At 41.8% G+C, this 21,163-nt stretch overlaps 1 protein-coding gene across 9 annotated transcripts; it reads left to right on the forward strand.

The window, feature by feature from the left end:
* The first annotated feature begins 318 nt into the window (after positions 1-318).
* Positions 319-20,645, forward strand: LOC110834841 (sodium-dependent phosphate transporter 1-B-like). Of its 9 annotated transcripts, none has more exons than XM_087346001.1 (12): positions 319-2,528; positions 13,284-13,781; positions 14,270-14,368; positions 14,601-14,744; positions 14,980-15,162; positions 15,676-15,804; positions 16,009-16,172; positions 16,972-17,026; positions 17,639-17,768; positions 18,083-18,268; positions 19,128-19,280; positions 19,621-20,645. In XM_087346001.1, the coding sequence occupies exons 2-12, from the start codon at positions 13,586-13,588 to the stop codon at positions 19,709-19,711; spliced, it is 1,530 nt and encodes a 509-aa protein (XP_087202127.1). In that variant the 5' UTR covers positions 319-2,528; positions 13,284-13,585; the 3' UTR covers positions 19,712-20,645. The 9 variants fall into 9 exon arrangements, with proteins under 9 accessions (XP_087202127.1, XP_087202125.1, XP_087202128.1 ...); XM_087345999.1 differs by having other exon boundaries at positions 320-2,528; positions 16,003-16,172; XM_022074401.2 differs by lacking the exons at positions 13,284-13,781; positions 14,270-14,368; positions 14,601-14,744; ... (6 more) ...; positions 19,128-19,280; positions 19,621-20,645 and adding exons at positions 3,553-4,032; positions 4,215-4,313; positions 4,807-4,950; ... (6 more) ...; positions 8,257-8,409; positions 8,732-10,142 and having other exon boundaries at positions 342-2,528.
* Positions 20,646-21,163: the final 518 nt, after the last annotated feature.

The following is a 21,163-nucleotide window of genomic DNA, read 5'->3' on the forward strand; positions in this document are numbered from 1 at the left end:
GCTCGTGCCTGTGATGTTTGGAACATGTCAAGGAGAATGTTCATTGTCTAGAACAAAAAGTCTTGTGCCAGGGAAAGTTGCATGTCAGAGTTAAGTCTCTATTTTAATATCAAAGTAAGCGATTTGTGCCTACAGGAGTGTTTTGTTTTAAGAAACGTGAAAGCTGTGTTCGCAGCAGTGATGCTTGTTCAGAAGAGAGGCCTCTGCAGATGAATGATGCGTTCATCACCTGAGAACTCCATGGAATCATTTTTGAGCTCATTGAAGATTCATTTTTGCCATTACTGCTGTAACTAGGGAGTTTCATCTCTGGTAAGTTATTTAGAAATGCAAAATATGTATTACGAGTTCTTGTAACTAACTTTTGTGGAGAGAAGAGATGTCAAATTGCGTTACTAACGTAAGCGCCGTGCCAATTCTCAGTTTCTTGTCTTCGTGTCCCTGCAATGTTTAACCGCGTTTCTGTATGGGTTTGTCGCAGCAACAGAATTTCAACTGGTTCACTGGTAGTCGTGAAATTGTGAACAGAATACCGTTGGAAGTCTTTAAACATTAAAATGGTCAAAATGTTTGTGAACATGGGTAAGGCCCATTTTGGTGTTCAAGAAACACCTTTTTAATCTAATTGGCTCGTAGAATATGTTGGCATTCTTTGCGTTATTCTGTATTTGTGTTTATCGACGGGAAGCAGTGGCGAGATGTTCTGAGCTGAGTAGAAACAGGAGTTTACGAAATTTTAATTCGTTCTTGTGGTCATTCTGACTTTTCGCATTGTTGCCAAGTACTGCACAGATTTAGGATTATTTGTTGGTGTATTTAACTGATATGAACACATTTAAATGTTCGTTCCTGTCACTGCATTGTTGTACAATTTCCGTGTTGTGATGCTCCATGGACTTTTAGGGTATTTTGCTGTGAAACATTGTATAGGTACTGTTTCAAGACGTATCTTAGTGTTTCGCATCTGCTCCTTCCATCATCAGGACGATGATAAAACTGCGATCAGCATTTCAAATCTCACGTCTCCTAACTTTTAGCCTATTTGCATATGTTACGGATGAGTTACTTCAGATGTTTCGACAACAGTGGTTGGTATTCCGTAGCTGCGGTCTCGCATGACGCATGCTGCCACGACCTCATGCAACCTTCCTCGTCCTTTCCCGGAAAGTGCCAGCGGGGACTGCCCCTGCCGTGCCTTAAGCCGCTGACCTTGCTCATTTGGCTGGTCGTTGAGCGGCAACCTGAATCCTGCTTGCAAACATTCCGCAAAGAAAATTTCTGAACCGTGTCCACGTCTGGACGCACTCGTTAGAAAGAGGCCTGATTTAATAAGTTCGTCTCCTCTATGAAGATGACTTCTGGAGTGTCGGGGCACGTAGTCTCGTAGAAATGGACTGACGTTTCGGAGGTGCTTACTGCCTCTGTGGTTGAGACACTAAGCTCCTCTTGGAATGTCAGTTAATTTATGCCTGACTGGATTACGCGGACCTTCAGCTTCGTTGGCATGGAGGCATTTTAAGGGGCAGCTAAAAGTGTCGTTTGGGAGACCACCGCATGAATGGGGCGGTATAATATTAAAATGGGTGCTCGTAAATCACCGTGTGAGCTGAGCTGTCTCAGAATGCAAACCATTTGCAGTTTTCTTTCCCGCGAGTAATGTAACGTTCGTAATGTTGGTACCAAACAATGGTACGGGGGCCTCGAGTTGGCGAATGTGTGTCATAACATACCGCGTGATTCCCCATTCCCCCCCGTCTTTTGTTTTATTTCGTATGCCTCGTTAAGGGCTGATTGTTGTGCTAATGAAACAGTTCCGTTCTTTAAACACGACATTGTTGTAGTGTCAGTCTCACAGACGAATGGCCTGCTATTGTTTCGACCTATGTTAAATTGCGTATTGTTGCCACTACCTCGCTGTTGGTTGAGAATCAGGCAATTTACGAGGAATTTCTTTTGTTGGCGCTGTTATCTGCCGCTTTGCTTCGACAGTACGAAACGAGATGGCACTCGATCTGTCTGAAATGTTGTTACTGATGAATTAAGTCCACCGTTTCAGACTTCAATGCCTTGAGATCCATTTTAATCTTGGCTCGGGTATGTTAGAGATAACAGCATTTACCTAAGTTGGGAGGTTTTCTGTAAAGTCCTTTTTATTTCTGGGTTTTTCCGCGATTGAGCAGTCTAGCGGAAGGTTTTTGCAAGATCACAGCCACGGAAATGCCACATGAATTACGCATGTTCGGACGTGATCAGATTTGCGCTGTACTTCACCGGTCTTTGCGAAAAGAATAAGAAAACATTTGTTGCTCGACCGGTCGGCGAATCAGAACCTGTTGCTCAGGACATGCGTGGCGGTGCTGACCCATTTAGCGCGCACAAAGACTGCTGCATGGTTCATTTCTGTTGAAAAGGCCACTTAGCACGTGTTGGCAAACGAGAGAATAATTTGTTGTTGTCGTCGCAGTCTCATAAGTGAGGACTGGTGGCTCTTCGTGGGACAAGACGTTGGCAGCTCGGTGCGAAATACGGTGAGTGACTGCACTCGAATATCCGTCGGCTGTAATGGCGAAAACTAGCGGATAATTTACGTGCCGAAAGGCATTTTGCGATGTTTTGCCACAACGAATTTGATTGTATTTCGTGTTGTGTTGAGAAAGTAACATTTACGCGGCAAATTCATTCCTGATAGTGAAAAAGCTTATTTCCCACAAAAATGTTAAATTTTTATACGATAAAAAATTGTGTATTTTGGCATGTTGAAAAAAAATGGTTTTAATTGTCTAACGTCTGACGCGTTCAGAGACATTGTGCCATGTTGACTGCTGCATATTGGTGAGATTTCAGGTTCCCACGGCGGCTTGTATGAGGATCACAGTATAAATATCTTCGTGGTCCTTATTATTCAGACAAAATAAACCAAAAGCGATTGAACTGGGAAATGGCTATTTCGCTGCGAGATTCTGTTTTGTTTTAAGGCTTCGGGGGGGTGGTGTTTATTTAAGAAAAAGAAATCCTTGTAAAAAGAACTTCGTGATAGTCGTATTGTACGATGGACACTCGGCCTGTCACATTGGAACTCCGCAAAGAACGCCTATCACCTGCTGAATGATATTAAAACGACAGCGTTGCAGGATTTTGGACGCATTGTAGTGGAAGTGGCCGTGGCTTGTTTTAACTTACTATTCCCCATTGAGGCCTCAATGACGACAGGTGAAAATGTAGATTTGCAGTTGGCGGAAGAGTGAAAGTCAAGTTGCTCTGCGTTCAGAACGACAGAGGCCGTGTCCTGGTCTAGACTGGCTTTCCTGATCGGAATTTTGTTGGGGTCTTCCCCACTTTCTGAAGGCAGCTGCTGCAGTTGGTCACAAAAGTTTACATTCGCGTAATTTTTCCTAATTGTTTATTATCAGCGGTGCATTTTGAAGCTCGTTAGTCGCCAGTTGGAGCTGATGCTGTTTTACTTGGTCGAAACGTGAAGCCCGAAGACGATCCTAGCTTTGAAGTTTTTGCAGTGTTTTAAGCAAATTCAGAATTTTTTTTTCTGTGTTCCAGGTGACGCCCGGGGACTGTCACGAAGGAGAGAGGTCATTGTCCAGCGTAGAATTCGATCAGTGTCTCAGTTGGCTTTTATATTTTTCTGCTGTCAAAATGACGGGCAGGCGCTGTTAAAATAATTTGTTTTGTTGTTCGCTGTTTTCAAGCAAAGAAAAAGTTCTGTGACACTACATAGTTGCAACAGGGACGGTAGCGTAATGCGTGGATATCAGGAATGGGAACTCTGCTTCTTATGAACTGTTACGAACATTGAGGTGTGAAGAATCCGCAAGCTTTTCATCATGATTGACCCATATTCGACTGACGTCCTGTGGGTTGTCATCGTGGGTTTCATAATAGCCTTCATATTGGCATTTGGCATTGGAGCCAATGATGTCGCCAACTCATTTGGTACTTCGGTCGGATCAAAGGTGCTCACTGCAAAGCAGGCGTGTTGCTTGGCAACGGTGTTTGAAATCGCCGGATCTGTGCTGCTAGGTGAGTGGAACGCACGTCCTATCTGAAAAATCTGTGTTCTTCCCTCAAAATTTTTGTACATCCTTTATCTCGAGTGTTTTGAAAAAGTAGGTGGAGAAATGCGCTGTCAAGTTTCAGTACGCCTTGAGCGGTGTCTGTCGTGCCATCTCGAGACATTCACGGGTTGTAATTTTGTGTTGCAGGGTACAAAGTGGCTGATACAGTGCGTAAAGGAATTTTGCAGGTGAAACTTTACGAAGATGCCGAGTTCGAGCTCATGCTCGGAATGTTCGCGGCTTTGAGTAAGTGGCACGTTACAGATGTGAAGAAAAGTTGAAGCGCATGTAACATGTTATTGCGGGTGAGGCCTGTAATATCTTGCAGAATTGGATGTTTTGATGTAATCTTCCGTCTGTGTGTTCTGAATTTTTGGTGTTCCTATAATTTTGCTAAATCATTTATAATTATGATTACAAAGTTATTTTTTTCCCGTGAGTCATTCTTGGGGTATGTGCTGGTGACTGCAGTGTTTTGTTCTTTAAATTGTCGTCCATGTCGATACAAATCCTGGTCTTTCAGAAAGAAGTAGCAGTGAAATTAATGAAGTTTTAAGGTGAGCGAGGTGCTGGACCTTAAAAGTGGACAAAGTCTGATGCAGAGGAACTGCGTCACACTTTATCTTGTCCTGGCATTTGGAAAGTAACTTGAGTCCTGAAAATGTGACAGTAATATTTAAATTGACTATAGAGAAAGTGGGATGTGCTGATACATATTGAGACAGTTACGTTTTTGCAGTTGGCAGCTCTGTGATGCTGCTCGGTGCAACATTCCTGAAGCTTCCAATATCTGCCACCCACAGCATCGTCGGTGCCACTCTTGGTTTCTCTCTGGTTTGCCGCGGGAATGACGGCGTCAACTGGGGAGTCCTTGGATTGATTGGTAGGTCCGCGTTGCCACGGGTTTCTGTTTGTAGGAGCCCAGTTAAATCTGGTGACTGTAAACATTGCAGGTAACCTGGGACATTAATGTCAGGAGTTTCTCTAAGTGTAGCGTGTAGTATTTTTAATTTTTTGAGTATTTAAGAAGCTACACAAGGTTCATGTACTTGGTGTGTCTGGATGAAGTTTGAGGCTTCTCGTCCTGTCAGCTGCAGTTGCATCCGGTTACTTTGCAGTGGGATCTTGGTTCCTGTCGCCGGTGCTGTCTGGTGTGATATCGGTGTCGCTGTTTGCTCTGGTTCGTCACTTCATCCTCAACGCGCCTAATCCCATAGTACGAGGTTTACTGAGTCTGCCCATCATCTATGGTGTGACTGTCTTCATCAACGTGTTCTCCATCGTCCATGATGGTCCATCATGTAAGTGCGTTGTAATGTGTCCTAAAGCATTTTCTCTCTCTCTCTCTTAGTGCCCACCAAAATTGAGCACAAACTAAACGAGAAACTGATCAAATTCAGGGTGCCGAGATGAAAATCTTAAAGAGCAGTTAAAGTGTGTGCAAGATTAAATAAAATACAAAATCAGGCAAGGGTTGAACAGATTACAGAATATGATAAAATATTTTAATACAAAGCAAAATGCTCTGGTCATGTGCAAGCAACGGAAAAACAGAATATTCCCAAAAGAAGCCGTGAATTACTGGGCAAAAGTGAAGATGACCAAGAAAGAGATGGAGGAGCTAGAACAGGCAAGGGCCCAATCCTCGGTTGTTATTGACGAGGCCGGAAAGGCATGCCGTGCGGAGTGCGCCCAGATTCAATATGTGTTCTTCATTCCACATCACGTAGGATGCACAAATACGATCTGAGGTCATTATTGCGCTAATGTTATCACAAGTGATTGTTGCGCAAAAATGGGAACTCTCGGATCCCATTGTACAAACGTTTGTTCGAACAATGGTGCCTCTGGTCTTGTGCATCAGAATTCAGAACTGCATGACCAATTAAGGTAAGGGGTACGCCATCACCGTACTGTAACGTACAGCCTGTAATTCTTAAATTAACGTAACAATCCATCACTCAGTCCAAGCGAATGTCGTTACAGTACCGGTGTGCTTAATTGCTTCACCTCTCCTCTTAGGAGACAGCGAAGGAACTTCCGCAAGGAATTCCCAGTACCGCACGAATTTCTTACTCTGTTGCAGTGTTGTATTTGGATAAGATTCCGTGGTGGGGCGCCCTGATTCTCAGCGTCGTCATTGCAGCAGTGACCATATTGGTTGTACAGCTGTTTGTCGTGCCGTTCATGAAGAGGAAGATCGAAGGTAAACTTTGTCATATTTTAGCGACTTCCTTCAAATTTGACCCGCTCATTGTTATAAAGGGGCTGTGAAGTGCCGCAGCGGAAGTAAACTGATTGGTAGCTGATGGCTTCTCAGGAAGGGGGAAGGGAAGCAGCGCAAGATGCGGATGATACCACGTGATACGCCCGTGAAGAATTGTAGTAGTAGTGGGTTTAGAGGCGCATCGGCTGCTCTGGCTACTGGTGATTAGACCCGGCTTTGTGCGGTGGCTTGTCTGTCGGACGACATATTTTATTGAAACAGGATTCTTACTGTTCCAGCTGACTTTTTCGTCTATATATCAAAGTTAAATTGTAATTTATAGAAGCGGGATCGACGCAAAACACGACAGGCGGTGTCACGTTTGATGGCTTGAAGAGGACTGACATAGTCTGTCCAGAGGCGGGCAATGGGACGGTGACGAGTACCAGCATCAAGATACGACATCTGAGCGACAACTCTGATGGCCCACTTCAAACAGATGAGATAATGCTTACGCCACCCACTAACAGTGAGGTTAGTATTGACGTTTGCCAAATTTGCTGTGGCTTCACTGCGTAATTACAACACTTGATTTTTTGAGGAGGAAATAGAGAATTCATAATTGTCTTTCCGTTACTTGTTACGATTCTTCGTTCTGCACTCTCCCTTCTGCTGATAGAATGATGGTCTGCCTTTGTAGCTGGAAGTCAACTTAACTGTGTCTGAAAGAACACACTTCAATTGTTTTTCAGATGCGTGTTATGTCTGTGTTTTGCAGGAAGCTGCTGTGCCTCCAGGAGCCGTGATAACTCTTGGACAGGACAACCCAGCATTCAGTGAGTTTTCATATCTTGTAGCGTTGGAATTACAATGAAATATTGCCGCTGCGTACTCTTGTCGATTTGTCCCAGGTGACGCTGTATATTTGCATTGCAGGCCTCTCCTCTCATGACAGAATAAAAGAGCCATCCTTGGAGGAGAAAGAGGGTTCCAAAAAAGTGGAGAAGGTTGAAAAAGAGGACCCACCAGAGGTTTTAAAGCTGTTCTCCTTCCTTCAGGTGCTCACGGCCACTTTTGCCTCATTTGTTCATGGCGGAAATGATGTCAGGTACGATTCTCTCAGACTTGGGACTACAAAATAAATTGCCATGGCGACATTTAGTTCTTATGTAATATTACTTTTACATGTTCCCCCCTCCCCCCAGGGGTACAGCAATCAAAGCATGACGCTGTTAACTCACCAGCGTCCAGGGCTGAGGTTAACGCGTGGAGCTACACCACTTTATGGAATGTTGCTTTCTTTTTAAACAACTTAAATTCTTACTTTTATTATATAAAATTTCCAAAGTTGAGAATTTTGGGTAGAAATAAGCTTTGTATCATTTTATTGCAAATTCAAAAGCTCCTTAATTTCCATTAATGGAAGTGATAAATAGACGAGCTTCGGTTTGAAAATTACGGAGTTGAAGCTCAGGTCTTGTCGAACTTAATGGTACTGAAGTGAACAGCGGTGGCTTCTTGTTCCTTTCAGTAACGCCATTGGCCCAGTGATCGCGTTGTGGCTGATCTACACCGAGGGATCCGTGCAGCAGAAGGCAGAGACGCCGATCTACATTCTGTTTTATGGAGGTATTGGCATCACTGTTGGAGTGTGGGTATGGGGTCGTAGGGTGATGAAGACCATAGGTGAGGACCTTACGAAGATCACACCTTACACGTGAGTACATGTCCAAAGAAAAATAAACCACGCGCTTCGCAATTCTTATATTCGGACATTGAATTTTGGTATTTAATAGCTATTCATTGCTGTGTGTTCCTTTCATGACTGCAGAAAGGTGTCAATCACTTACATGTTACATTAACATAATACAGGCCTCCAGAATCAGTTTTGCTCTGGTAAATAATGCGCCGGTTGTCTGCTGATACCGGTGCTGAGGTTTGGCACAGTCGTTACTTGTCTTTGAGCTATAATTTACATTCCAGAGGGTTCACGATAGAGATTGGGGCCGCACTTACCGTCTTACTGGCTTCAAAGATTGGCATGCCCATTAGCACCACGCACTGCTTGGTCGGATCCGTCGTGTTCGTTGGCTGGGCCAATGCCACGAAGGAAGGGGTTGACTGGAAACTATTCAGGCGAGTCTTGCGACTTGGTACACTTCATTCCTTCCTCTCATTTGGTTTGTATAGGCCTAATTCACGGCGTCAGATTGCATGAACACTCGGATGACATTTAGGGCTCTTATTATTATTAAGATGTTTCCGCTATAAGAGGGTGCTCTTTCAACCAAGCATCTCCGCCGGTCTCTGTCTTCAGTTTTCTCTGCGGTCTTCTGCACTGAGTCAGATGGAGTAACAAACGTGTTTCTCAGCTTTCAGCTACTGACCGTATTTTAAAACTGTTAATTCTGATTCCTAAGTTTTTCTTGAATGAAATTATTTATTGTTGTTTCCACAGGAATATTGTTGGTGCGTGGTTGGTAACAGTGCCAGTATCTGGTTTACTCAGTGCTGCAGTAATTGCAATACTAAGAGAGGTGGCACTGTGAAATGTCAGTGGTCGTGGAGGGAGATCTCCATGCATTCTAAGTGCTGACACAGTTTGCGGGGAAAATATGTGCTTCAGTCACTGACGACGGTGCAGCGTTTGAGGATATGATAGACTCCAGTTGTCGTCTTTGTACTGACTCTACTGTTGACGTTAGATTACGCACGAAAGGTTGTTGGGAATAACGTCTCGAAAAACGTCCACTTGGAAGACTGAGAAGGAGATGACGGCGTTGTATTGCGGCCTATCTTGCGGAAATAGGTTGTGATGATGGGAAGTGGATGGAACTGGCTCGGGATTCCGTGCAGTGGCAGGCCTTGGTATTAGAAACATCGAACCGTGTGGTTCTGCCGACTCTGTGTTTGTTATGAATGCCAAACAATTCAAGAATTTGTTTTATCTGTAATTTATTATATAATTCTTTTATCAGCTTAGTTTTATGAACGACAACTTGAATAATGCGGCATGTATAGTTCTGACCTCTAAAGTCTGACAATCAAGGATTGCTGAGTCTTTTAGAAGTTACAACTTATGTCCTTTGTGTATCATTTTGCTGTACCGTTGATTACAGCGAACCTTCAAGATGCCAGACTAGGGCAAGAGGTTCTGAGAACGTACGTTGAGAATGCTTTTATAAAATGTTACAGGAGGTGATACGTCCTTTTTCCTCTGAAACTATTCAGTGGATGCTTTCTTGTTGTGGAATTATACTAAATGTTAACAATACAAGTAATACACTTAATTATTATTTTTCTTACACTTCGCTTAATGTGCGCGTGTTACAAATTAAAGACGCGTATTGCACCGTGTACCGTTTCTCTGCAGAATTAGGAATTTTGTAGAATTTTATTTCAAATTAATTTAACATAACGGTTAACCGCGTATCAGTGCGGACAAAACTGGAATTCGCTTGCCAGTTGTGAATACAAATCGAAAATACAGGATGAGTTCTGGTGACGTGATACAGAGAAGATAAAAGCATGAAGAATTAATACCAGAATTTTTAGGTAACCCTTGCCATCTGCGCACCAAGTGGTGAAGTTAAGCGCGTGCTTGCTTCATAATTTGTACTGGCTCGGGGTCTGCGAATAAGAACGGTGCGTCACTTCATGTGAAGGTAGGAGCGTGGTTTCTTTTGAAATTACTTTAATTACAGGGAATTAATTTGTTTTAAAATACAGAACTATGCCATGGAAATAAAGTACATAGTTCGTAACATGTCTTGACATTTCTTAAGATAATTTTTTCCGTGTAACATGTGTAATTACGAAAATAAAAGAGGTGATTAACACTTTTTGAGGCAAAACGAAAAGTGTATAAACTGTTGCGTTCCTTCATAAAGTGCTCATTTTGCTGCTGCCCCCATCCCACGCCACCAAACACCCATGAAATTGTATGTGTCCTCGGGCATCTCGGTCGGCTTCAGACTCTTTACAGTGGGAAATGTGGCCAATTAATGTACCAGTAAGTATTACACGTTACGTCATTTAGATGTTCCATATGCATTATCACTTTCTAAACCTACAAACACGAATTTCAGTCCCTTGTGAGAGTTCTGATTAATCAAAAATCTGGGTGTGCACCATAGCTCGCCTGAAATGTTGTTTATAAATGGTTGGTAAGCATGTGAGGAGGTCGACATTGTGACCAGTCAGTGCATTTTTTTCATACGCATGCATAATATTAATTATTGGTAGCTCATTGGGCTGAAAGTTCACCTAGAGCTCCAAATACCCTGTCGTTAGCCATTCCAACCAAAATTTTGCATGCATTTCTTATCTCCCTATTATACGATAAAATCCCTTGCCTTTTACGTCTTTCTCGAATTTGTCATGCTAATGTTTGCAAAGAGTACGAATTATGAAGCTCAGTATTATACAATTTGCCACAGTCTCTTGGTCCAAATGTTCTCTTCAGTGCCCTTAATGGAGCGCATGGTTAATGTTAATCCAATTAAACTTAACTCAGCATCCTCCAGTAACCCTAAGCTGTCGCCATTTTTTGGTGCTTAGAAACAAGTTTTGAAAACATCCTGTTTGGGACTTAAACAAACGTGAGCAATTCTGTACTTTTGGAAATAGTTATGACTGAAACAAACCTTTATTAGTAATTTTGTATGTTTTAAATGGTCACGGAGCTCGTCTGAATACGTGTGTGTGTTGTTTGGCCATTGTTTGTTTGTCAGTCAATCAAGAGTGCAAAAATGCTCGGTGTCATGTCCCGTCTTGCCAGTAAGAGTCCATGGCAAAACAGTTTCATGCGGTCGACAGTGCGTCATTTGTTTTTCCAGTTCGGCGCATTGTTTCCCTTTCCTTGTTAGTTCACGAGATCATTTCATTTTTCGCCGTGCAGCGTGATGGCTGTTCCTTCGTTTCATAGTTGGTAACAGTTTTGTCTTTTGTTACCTGCGTCTAAGTCAGGATAGAGTCGGGTTCCATAACAAAGTGGGCTGTTCTTTGAAAAGCCGAGTAACAATCGACGTTTCAAAGAACACTGCACGATGGAGTGAGAGAGTGTGGTAACGTTATTACTCATTATATTTCAAATTTTACCCAGATATTATTTCGTCAGCGGGAAAAACATCGTGTTTACCTGTGGTAAGGTAATTCCACGAACGAGCTATTAAGTGTGAGTGAGGAGTGGGTGTTTGAGGAAAGGATAATTTTTAGTTTTCGTCAGACTGGTTCGTGGATAGAAGTCAGTATTGCGTTTCACGATTTTTGATATCACAGGAAGGACAAAGTGTGATTATTACGTTGTAAAGTCGTACATAATGTGAGCTGTATCGTCTGTCAGAAAACCTCAAATTTGGAGTTTGCATCGTCCAAGAATCCGTGGTGAGACAAGGTCAGTTCGTTTCTATCGTAATGCTACTTTAATTAATGCCAACATCAGAATGCGAAACGAAATTAAGGAAAGGTTTGTGAACTTTTTAAATTAATTTTTCGAAATAATTTTATGGAAATTAATGTTATTTTAAACTGGTTTTGGCGACATTTCGAGGTCATTCAAACTGACTTTCGAAAACAAATGCAGGGACATTGCTTTCGAGGCAACTCGACTCGAGCTATCCATAGCGCTTAGGGAGTTACAACCCTCAGTAGTTTGTGTAAACGTCTTAAGTGCGTCTGTTGGTATCATGCTCGTCTCACAGTTATTCGGGCACCGCCACCGAAAACTGCGAAACCGATTTCGACGGAACTCGGTATGAAAAACTTACGCCACATTTTTGTTGAGCCATTTCAGTTTTAGTTAGGAACAAGTAGTCAGTCGTTTGAGACATTTTAATGAATTCCGATCGATGCACATTACAAGTTTTTCCCGAGTATTGTCCTGGTATATTTGAAGGCCCACATTGCGTGGAAGGTAATTAAAGTTTTCTAAGTCTGTTTAATATATTTCAGTCGTTCGGCAAACCTTCGTTACCGATTATAACTGTGCATAGGAGCGCGAGTTGTTGCCACATCGTCAGTTGTAGGATCCGAATGGCAACTCGAGTGACAAATAAGTTTAGTAAGCACTGCATTGTTGTGTTGATGATTTGAGAAAACAAAATAAGTGTTTTGCACAGCCTGACTCCGTTCCGGGACGACAAATATTCGGCCGCGCTCTGTTCTGTGTGCGTACACTCACAACGAAAAGAAAGTTGACCCGGCGTCTCGGATTGTGCAAAGGCGAGCCACTTCGCGTTTGTTTGTAGAACTGGCGTGAGCCTTTCATGCACTTATATTGAACACGCGAGCTCTGTTATTATTCCCCGTCAGTATTTAAACTTACGTAATTCAGTTTACCCTTCAACAATGTCAGAAATGTAGGACACTTTTGGCAGTAGCATCGAGTGGTTCAGGTTTTGTTGCAAGGCGTTGTCCCCGAAACTCATTATTTCGAGGTTAGGAATCCGCTAGCTGAGGACTGTCATCACCCCTGGTGCATTTTGAAGATTTCTTCCAACTAGAGCTGCTATTTTTCTCATAATTAACAGCTGTCCTTTGACAACTTACATTTTAGTAAAAAAAATTTTTTAGTATTTTTTGTGGTAATGACAGTAACAAATCACAGTTACATTTGCAAAGAAGTTCAGCTGAGATTAAATTCTGAAAACTCTTGCTTATTTTCATTTTGCTCACTTCCTGTATTGTATTTTCACATATTCTAATCCGACACCGCCATGACATCCATAATATAATTCTGGGTTGTTGTGTCATGTAGTCTGGTAGATGTCCACCAACGTTTCAGAGGTCCATTTTGCTTCCATCATCAGGGCGATTTAACGACCCAGAAGACAGCAAATTCAGACTCGCCGCCGTGAAATCCTCAAACCCTGCATTGTTCGGACTCCATCATTCAGTTATAAATCCATGTACACGCACACACACAGAACATGAAGCCTGAAGACGATCCTAGCTTTGAAGTTTTTTCAGTGTTTTAAGCAAATTCAGAATTTTTTTTCTCTGTGTTCCAGGTGACGCTCGGGGACTGTCACGAAGGAGAGAGGTCATTGTCCAGCGAAGAATTCGATCAGTGTCTCAGCTGGCTTTTATATTTTTCTGCTGTCAAAATGACGGGCAGGCGCTGTTAAAATAATTTGTTTTGTTGTTCGCTGTTTTCAAGCAAAGAAAAAGTTCTGTGACACTACATAGTTGCAACAGCGACGGTAGCGTAATGCACGGATATCAGGAATGGGAAAACTGCTTCTTATAAACTGTTACGAACATCGAAGTGTCTCTGCAACGAGCTGTGTGAAGAATCCGCAAGCTTTTCATCATGATTGACCCATATTCGACTGACGTCCTGTGGGTTGTCATCGTCGGTTTCATAACAGCCTTCATATTGGCATTTGGCATTGGAGCTAACAGCGTTCCGAACTCATTTGCTACTTCGGTCGGATCAAAAGTGCTCACTCTCAGGCAGGCATGCTGTTTGGGAACGGTGTGTGAAATCGCTGGATCCGTTCTGCTAGGTGAGTGGAACGTGTTTTCTGTCCGTTGGATTCTGCAGTTTATTCTTCCTTAGTTGTCTGTGCCTTTTGTCTGTCCCCTATTTGCATTTCAAAGCATCGAAGACGAAGGAACATGAAATTGTAATTCTGATGTCGCTCTCTGAGAACAATGGCAGTAATATTTGAACATGAAATGCTAATGAAAATATTTTCATCTAAACGCAATGCATTTGGTGAATTTGAATGGAGATAATATATGTTCTAGTTGGAAGGCAAATAAATATATAAAATGGGACTTGGGAAACCATCAGAGCCTTTGGACCCTGTTACCAGAAAAGTGGTTTAATATTTACCTTAATTTTGGTTCACTGGGCCATTTTTATTTGGACCAGAGAAATTTTCAGTTGAAAACAGGTTCCATTTTATATTATTTCCACTCTACTTGAACGCTGCACCCTTTTGATACCCGCTGAGTTACACAGTGTCCGATGGGTTTTTCTGCGTTGCAGGTTACAAAGTGTCGGGAACAGTGCGTAAAGGTGTTTTGCAGTTGACGGTTTACGAAGGTGCTGAGTTGGAGCTTATGCTCGGAATGTTCGCAGTCCTGAGTAAGTGGCACGTTACAGAATGTGTTTAATATATTTGAATCAAGAAAGATGGCATTTTGGAATTTTAAAACTGAATGATCCCAGGTGGTCTATTTTTACAGCGCATGTAGAATATGGGTGAAGTAAGAAGTACGTACAAATTTAAATGGGGAAATTCTGTTTAAACAGATATGATGGTGCAGGTTGTATTGATTTATGAGTGGCACATGTTGATACTCTTTTATTGTTGCAGTTTCCAGCTCTGTGTTGCTGCTCATTGCAATATTCCTGAAGCTTCCTGTATCAGCCACTCACGGCATCGTCGGTGCCACTCTTGGTTTCTCTCTGGTTTGCCGCGGGAATGACGGCATCAACTGGGGAGTCCTTGGATTGATTGGTAGGTCTGCGTTGACACGGGTTTCTGTTTGTAGGAGCCCAGTTAAATCTGGTGACTGTAAACATTGCAGGTAACGTGGGACATTAATGTCAGGAGTTTCTCTAAGTGTAGCGTGTAGTATTTTTAATTTTTTGAGTATTTAAGAAGCTACACAAGGTTCATGTACTTGGTGTGTCTGGATGAAGTTTGAGGCTTCTCGTCCTGTCAGCTGCAGTTGCATCCGGTTACTTTGCAGTGGGATCTTGGTTCCTGTCGCCGGTGCTGTCTGGTGTGATATCGGTGTCGCTGTTTGCTCTGGTTCGTCACTTCATCCTCAACGCGCCTAATCCCATAGTACGAGGTTTGCTGAGTCTGCCCATCATCTATGGTGTGACTGTCTTCATCAACGTGTTCTCCATCTTCCTTGACGGTCCGACATGTAAGTGCGTTGCATTGTGTCCGAGAATAATGTGAATGTATTAATTAGCGTAAGTATGAAAGTTCTTTGTTGAATGTAAAATGTTGCAAAATATTTCAACCAAGTTTTGCAGGAATTCCACATTAGAACAAATATTTCTAATAATTCTGTGTATGTAGTGCACAATAACGAGGTAACTGCAGTATTCAAGCAGAGTTCTTTAGAAGCTAATGGTCAGAAAATTTCCAATGCTTTGTTGAATTTACAAGCCATTGTTCATGGGCAGTTGTTTCTGGTCCGTAGCCAGACACGTTGTCTCTGTAATATCCACATTAATATTTTTCTCCCATTTTTGCTTGTGTCTCTGAAGAGGTCTCTTTTTTCCCCTGACTTTTATTTAATCAAATATGACAGATAATTTATATCTCGCTGGAGTGTAATGAACTGTTTATTAGCCTTTTTTATCAATATAATTATTGATTCTCTACATTGAATAATACTGATCAAGTGAGTGATGTTTCCACGCCTTTGCAGTGCTGTATTTTGATCGAATCCCTTGGTGGGCCACATTGATCATCAGCTTGTGCTGTGGAGCAGTGACTATGCTGACTGTGCAGCTCGTGCTCGTGCCGTTCATGAAGCGGAAGCTCGGTGGTCAGTCAGGTCAGCATCTTTATGACTTATACACCTAGCTTCAGTCTTGAAACAGTGGGTAGACTTTAGGGGTTAGTGGCTGGGGTGACCGGGAAGGAGGGAGACTCTACTACAGTTGTGTCTCTTCATTTTATTATTGGATGCTAAATGTTTGGTGAAATTCATCACCCCATAAACATAATCACTTTTATGAATTTTAATTTGCAGAAACAGGTTCAACGCAAAAGACGAGAGATGACGAGTACAAAGTCGACTCGTCCTGCACCGAGGTCAATGGGACACTGACAGGGATCATTGACAATATGGTACCACCCGCTGTTAAGATGGTACCATTTGCTGTTAACTCTGAGGGCCCACAGACGACAAACAGCAATGAGGTAAGCACTGATATTTGCCAGATGCATTCCAGTCATCTGGCTGAAATCCCAAGGTGCGTAGTGCTGAGACACTTGTGGACCGTAGTTGATGTGATGTCAGAAGCTCAGATTATGTAGCATGGAACGATAGAATTATTAAACAATAATGAGTTGGCAGGATTTGGAAGGAAGCAGTTTCAGTCTAATTTGAAGGTACTATTACAGCAATATTTGGGGGAAGGCTATCACAATCCTGCGTCGGGATATCTGGTCTCTGGAATGAGGTGTCCTAACCACTCTCCCAAATATCCTGTCTCTCTGTTTGCATAACTTTCATTTATGCAGAATGTGTACTATCTAACGACTTTCTACCAAAGTACACGTATGAATGTGTTCTTCATCTTGAAAATCCTCTCATGCCGATAAGATACTCTCTTCTCGTCATACTAATTTGATTACGCCTGCTTAAGATATTTAAAAGCAGATACCTGAGAATTACGACATAACTTTTATATTTGTGGTTCTATAAGTAAACTGTCAGGACTTTGTTTGACGGTGTACTGCAGTTGGTAGATGTTCTGCAGCCATGAAAGTATTTGCAATTTTTGTAGCAAAAGCTGAAATGATTATTTCATTTAGTCAGTACTTTCAAAGCAAAGTACTGTTTTACAGTCACGTAAATATGTGGGTGAACATTGGATCTGTGGACGGGTACTAGTACAGAAATTGTAAGTAGTATCCTGTTCTACAGTTTCAAGATGTTGTGGTCCTTTGTGACAAGCACTCTATGATAATTCTGGTACATCTCTGTTTATTGCAGGAAACTGAACCTCCCGGGGCTGTGGCAAAACACGGACAGGACAACCTAGCTTTCAGTGAGTCACTAGTTTTTGTAATGTTGGAATTACTGTAATTATTTTGGGAGAAGACAAGAATTACAATTCGCAGTTGTGTCGTATATGCGGGCATAAATGTAATATTTCATGGAATCTGATGTTCTTGGTGCTTGCTCATCAGGGGTTCGGGGTTCAAGGTGCAGTGCAGATTTTTTCGCATGCTTTCTCCGTCACTTGCCTTTGACCAGAACCTGCCATGATTTGCTCTCCCGGCCAACATTTTCATTATGCCCTGTGAGTGAGAGCAGACTGACCCTGCGATATTTGTTCTCGGACTTGAAATATGAATTATTGGCCTTTAATAGTCATGAAGAGATCAGGACGGTGTAAGAACCTTAACTAGAAGAGGTGTTATAAATATGACGTCTCGAAAATAAGGAACCAGACGAATGGTTCTGTGCGGTGGTGCCAAGATTGGCAAGTTACATGCTACACATCCTGTCGAAATACAGAATTTAGCATTTGTATGTGCAACAGATACAAATATTTTTATCACACTGTTTTTTCTTTAGAATGAAAGACCATGTTTCACACTCATACAAAAAAGCAGATCAAATTCCGAACGCTGCGTGGTACTGTATTATGTTTCAGGTCTCTCCTCTGATAATGGCACAGGACAGCCAACCTCAGAGGATAAAGCAGCCCCACCTGAACTCTTCTCATTCCTGCAGATTCTTGCTGCCACATTTTCTTCATTTGCACGTGGTGGAAATGACGTCAGGTAATCTTCCGACCTTCTTTCAGACTTGAGGTTGGGAGAGGTACTAGGACTTACGTATAGCAGATTTTGGAATCTGAGCGTTTTCCCGCATTTTTTAACACTCGAACTACATTTAGATGTGTTCCATATGTTCATGTCACAACTTATGCTGTATACTGCGTACACATGCTAGACAGGTTTCATTGTAATTGGAAAAATGTCTGTAAGGTGGTGGAGAAAACTGTGTGAAGATGAGATTAATAATTTGTCGCTTTGCTAATTGTTTTTAAGGTCATCGAATCAACTCAGATCTCACTGTGCCTCTTTTGTTTCAGTAACGCCATTGGCCCAGTGATTGCGCTGTGGCTGATCTACACCGAAGGATCTGTGCAGCAGAAGGAGGAGACTCCGATCTACATTTTATTTTATGGAGGTATTGGCATGTCTGTTGGTCTGTGGGTGTATGGTCAGAGAGTGATGAAGACCATAGGTGAGGACCTCACGAAGATCGCGGCTTCCACGTGAGTGCACGTTCAGACAAGTAAAATGTGTGCATCTTTGTACCTTTAAATCCTATGTATTTGTGGGATTTTCTTCGAAGCAGACTTGATGTGAGTGCAACTGCTGTCAGCTGTTTATTTGCATTTCTTATATTACTGAATTCAGCGCATTCTTTTGTTGTGGGGTCATTTACAAATATACATTAAAACCGATCCGGTGTCTCTGTTTCACGTCTGTGCATTTTCAGCTGTTGCATCTATTAACTGACATGTTTCTGTCATTTGATTTATTTTCAACATAAGTCGCCGCTGTCACCTTCCAGATAACGTAACTGTGGTGACGAAAATATATACAATGGAAAAAATATGATATTTGTGTGACCACATCTGTCCATCTATACATTTCAGATTCCAGGTTACATGATATATTTTGATGACATGGAGTTTTATACTAACAATTGTAACTCAAATGCAGCTGCTGCTTTTTATAAAAACTGTGTTTAAAGGTGCTCTATGTTAAAATGAAACAAGTGTAGCAAGTTCAGAGCTCAGGTATGATAAGTTTTATTTGAAACATACTTTAGTGTGGTGTATATTTGATCAAATGTAGGAAAAAATGACTTTTTAATGCAAACATGTTGACTGTCTGTGTGCAGTAACTGAATATGAAGATCTGTCACACACTCACGCATGCCGAATTGCGTAGTATTTGGAAGCGTTGTGTATTCTGAGATGGAGATGTCTTTAGAACCTTGTTAACATAATACAGGCCTCCGGAATCAGTTTTGCTCTGGTAAATAATGTGCCGGTTGTCTGCTGATACCGGTTCTGAGGTTTGGCACAGTCGTTACTTGTCTTTGAGCTGTAATTTACATTCCAGAGGGTTCACGATAGAGATTGGGGCCGCACTTACCGTCTTACTGGCTTCAAAGATTGGTATGCCCATCAGCACCACACACTGCAAGGTCGGATCCGTCGTGTTCGTTGGCTGGGCCAATGCCACGAAGGAAGGGGTCGACTGGAAACTATTCAGGCGAGTCTTGCGACTTGGTACACTTCATTCCTTCCTCTCATTTGGTTTGTATATGCCTAATTCACGGCGTCAGATTGCATGAACACTCGGAATACATTTATGGCTCTTATTATTATTAAGATGTTTCCGCTATAAGAGGCTGCTCTTTCAACCAAGCATCTCCGCCGGTCTCTGTCTTCCCGCACCTCCTCGTCTTCAGTTTTCTCTGCGGTCTTCTGCACCGAGTCAGATGGAGTAACAAACATGTTTCTCAGCTTTCAGCTACTGACCGTATTTTAAAACTGTTAATTCTGATTCCTAAGTTTTTCTTGAATGAAATTATTTATTGTTGTTTCCACAGGAATATTGTTGTTGCGTGGTTGGTAACAGTGCCAGTATCTGGTTTACTCAGTGCTGCAGTAATTGCAATACTAAGAGAGGTGGCACTGTGAAATGTCAGTGGTCGTGGAGGGAGATCTCCATGCATTCTAAGTGCTGACACAGTTTGCGGGGAAAATATGTGCTTCAGTTACTGACTGTGATGCATCTCTGGGCAAGAAGGCCCTAGTATCCTCATGGCTGGTCCATTGGAGACAAATAAACGTCCAGCATCGAAGCCTAGCTGATTTGTTTTAATCAGCCTCTTTGTTGACTGAGCTGTATTAGTACTAATTACTGTGATTAAGAATGCCATATAAGTTAGATATTTGTTACAGATTGAATTATACTTTATATGATTTGTCTGTACATTTATTTCCTTCACACTTTTATGAAGTGTGTTTTTAATAATGCTCAATAATGTGTTATGGATAGTTGTAAGCTTTCAGGCCACAGACTGATAATCGAGGATTAATGATTTTTAAAAAATTATAACGCACTTGCTTTGTGTATCAGATTACTGCGCTTAAATTTACTTATCCTTCATGATAACAGAGGTCATGCGAATGTAGGATGAGAATGCTTTTCTAAGATGTAACAGTGGTTTATACATCGTGTATCCATTTTGTTTAGTGCTTTTTCTTCATAATGTGTTCTTGCCAGTCTGTAATGTGGGCATGAATGTAAAGTAGAAGTTGAAGAGTGCACTTTGTATGCACTTCCTTTAAGATGGCTCTGATTTGAGGGAATGAATTTGTTAGAGAGAGTACCATTTTAAGTGCAAGAATACTGCACAGTCTGTATGTGGTGTAATGAAATGATATTTGGGTTATTGCGCAGTGTATCTGCTTACTCTGTAAATTCTGGTTTTTATTAATAGTTGCTTTAAACCTGAAACAGTAATGGTTAAGGCATAGTGAACTGTAATTTTGTCTGTAGTTTTATTGATTGTTAAAGATCTCATCTGTACTTTGATGGTAGAACATAAATAGCAATGTTTGAAATCACTGTGTTGAGGAAATATTTAGACCTGTGAAAGATAAATGGTCAAGAGATTGTTATATGAAACCTTTTTGAACATTCTTATAGTTAACATCTTACTCTGTGGTCACCAGGAACTGAACTATCTTCTCTCCCCATTTTCAGATAATTTATTGCCTGCTGAACCTCCACATGAGATGTAGTATAAACATTTTCTCTGAAACTGAACAGTGTAAGCCGCAGCTCTTGTTTCTATATTTCATGATGTCAGTTACACAAATAAGTATTATGCCTTAATTTTTAGTAGGATTTGAGTTTCTTGTGGCAGTGAGTACAGAGAGGGCTGCCTTCAGGGTTGTAGCATCATGTAGTCTGGTGGACCTCTGGAACATTGGTAAACTTCCAATAAACTACACAGTGCTACAACCCAGACGACAGTCATCTTCATACGTATTCACTGCCGTGACAATCTCAAATCCTCATTCATCCATAACGTTTAAATAGTTACATATATCAAGCCAGGAGTGGAGAAATTTATGCAGCTG

Source organism: Zootermopsis nevadensis, unplaced genomic scaffold (genome assembly GCF_977971745.1).
Source record: "Zootermopsis nevadensis isolate Lab colony 2312 unplaced genomic scaffold, Znev_1.0 Znev_ptg000010l, whole genome shotgun sequence".
NCBI lineage: Eukaryota > Metazoa > Arthropoda > Insecta > Blattodea > Termopsidae > Zootermopsis > Zootermopsis nevadensis.

Excerpts from the sequence above, each read along its gene's own strand:
- LOC110834841 (XM_022074401.2), top strand. The coding sequence starts at position 3,837 with ATGATTGACCCATATTCGACTGACGTCCTGTGGGTTGTCATCGTGGGT. Across the intron at positions 4,033-4,214 it reads CGCCGGATCTGTGCTGCTAG|GGTACAAAGTGGCTGATACA; the intron begins GTGAGTGGAACG and ends TTTGTGTTGCAG. Across the intron at positions 8,410-8,731 it reads GTTGACTGGAAACTATTCAG|GAATATTGTTGGTGCGTGGT; the intron begins GCGAGTCTTGCG and ends TTGTTTCCACAG.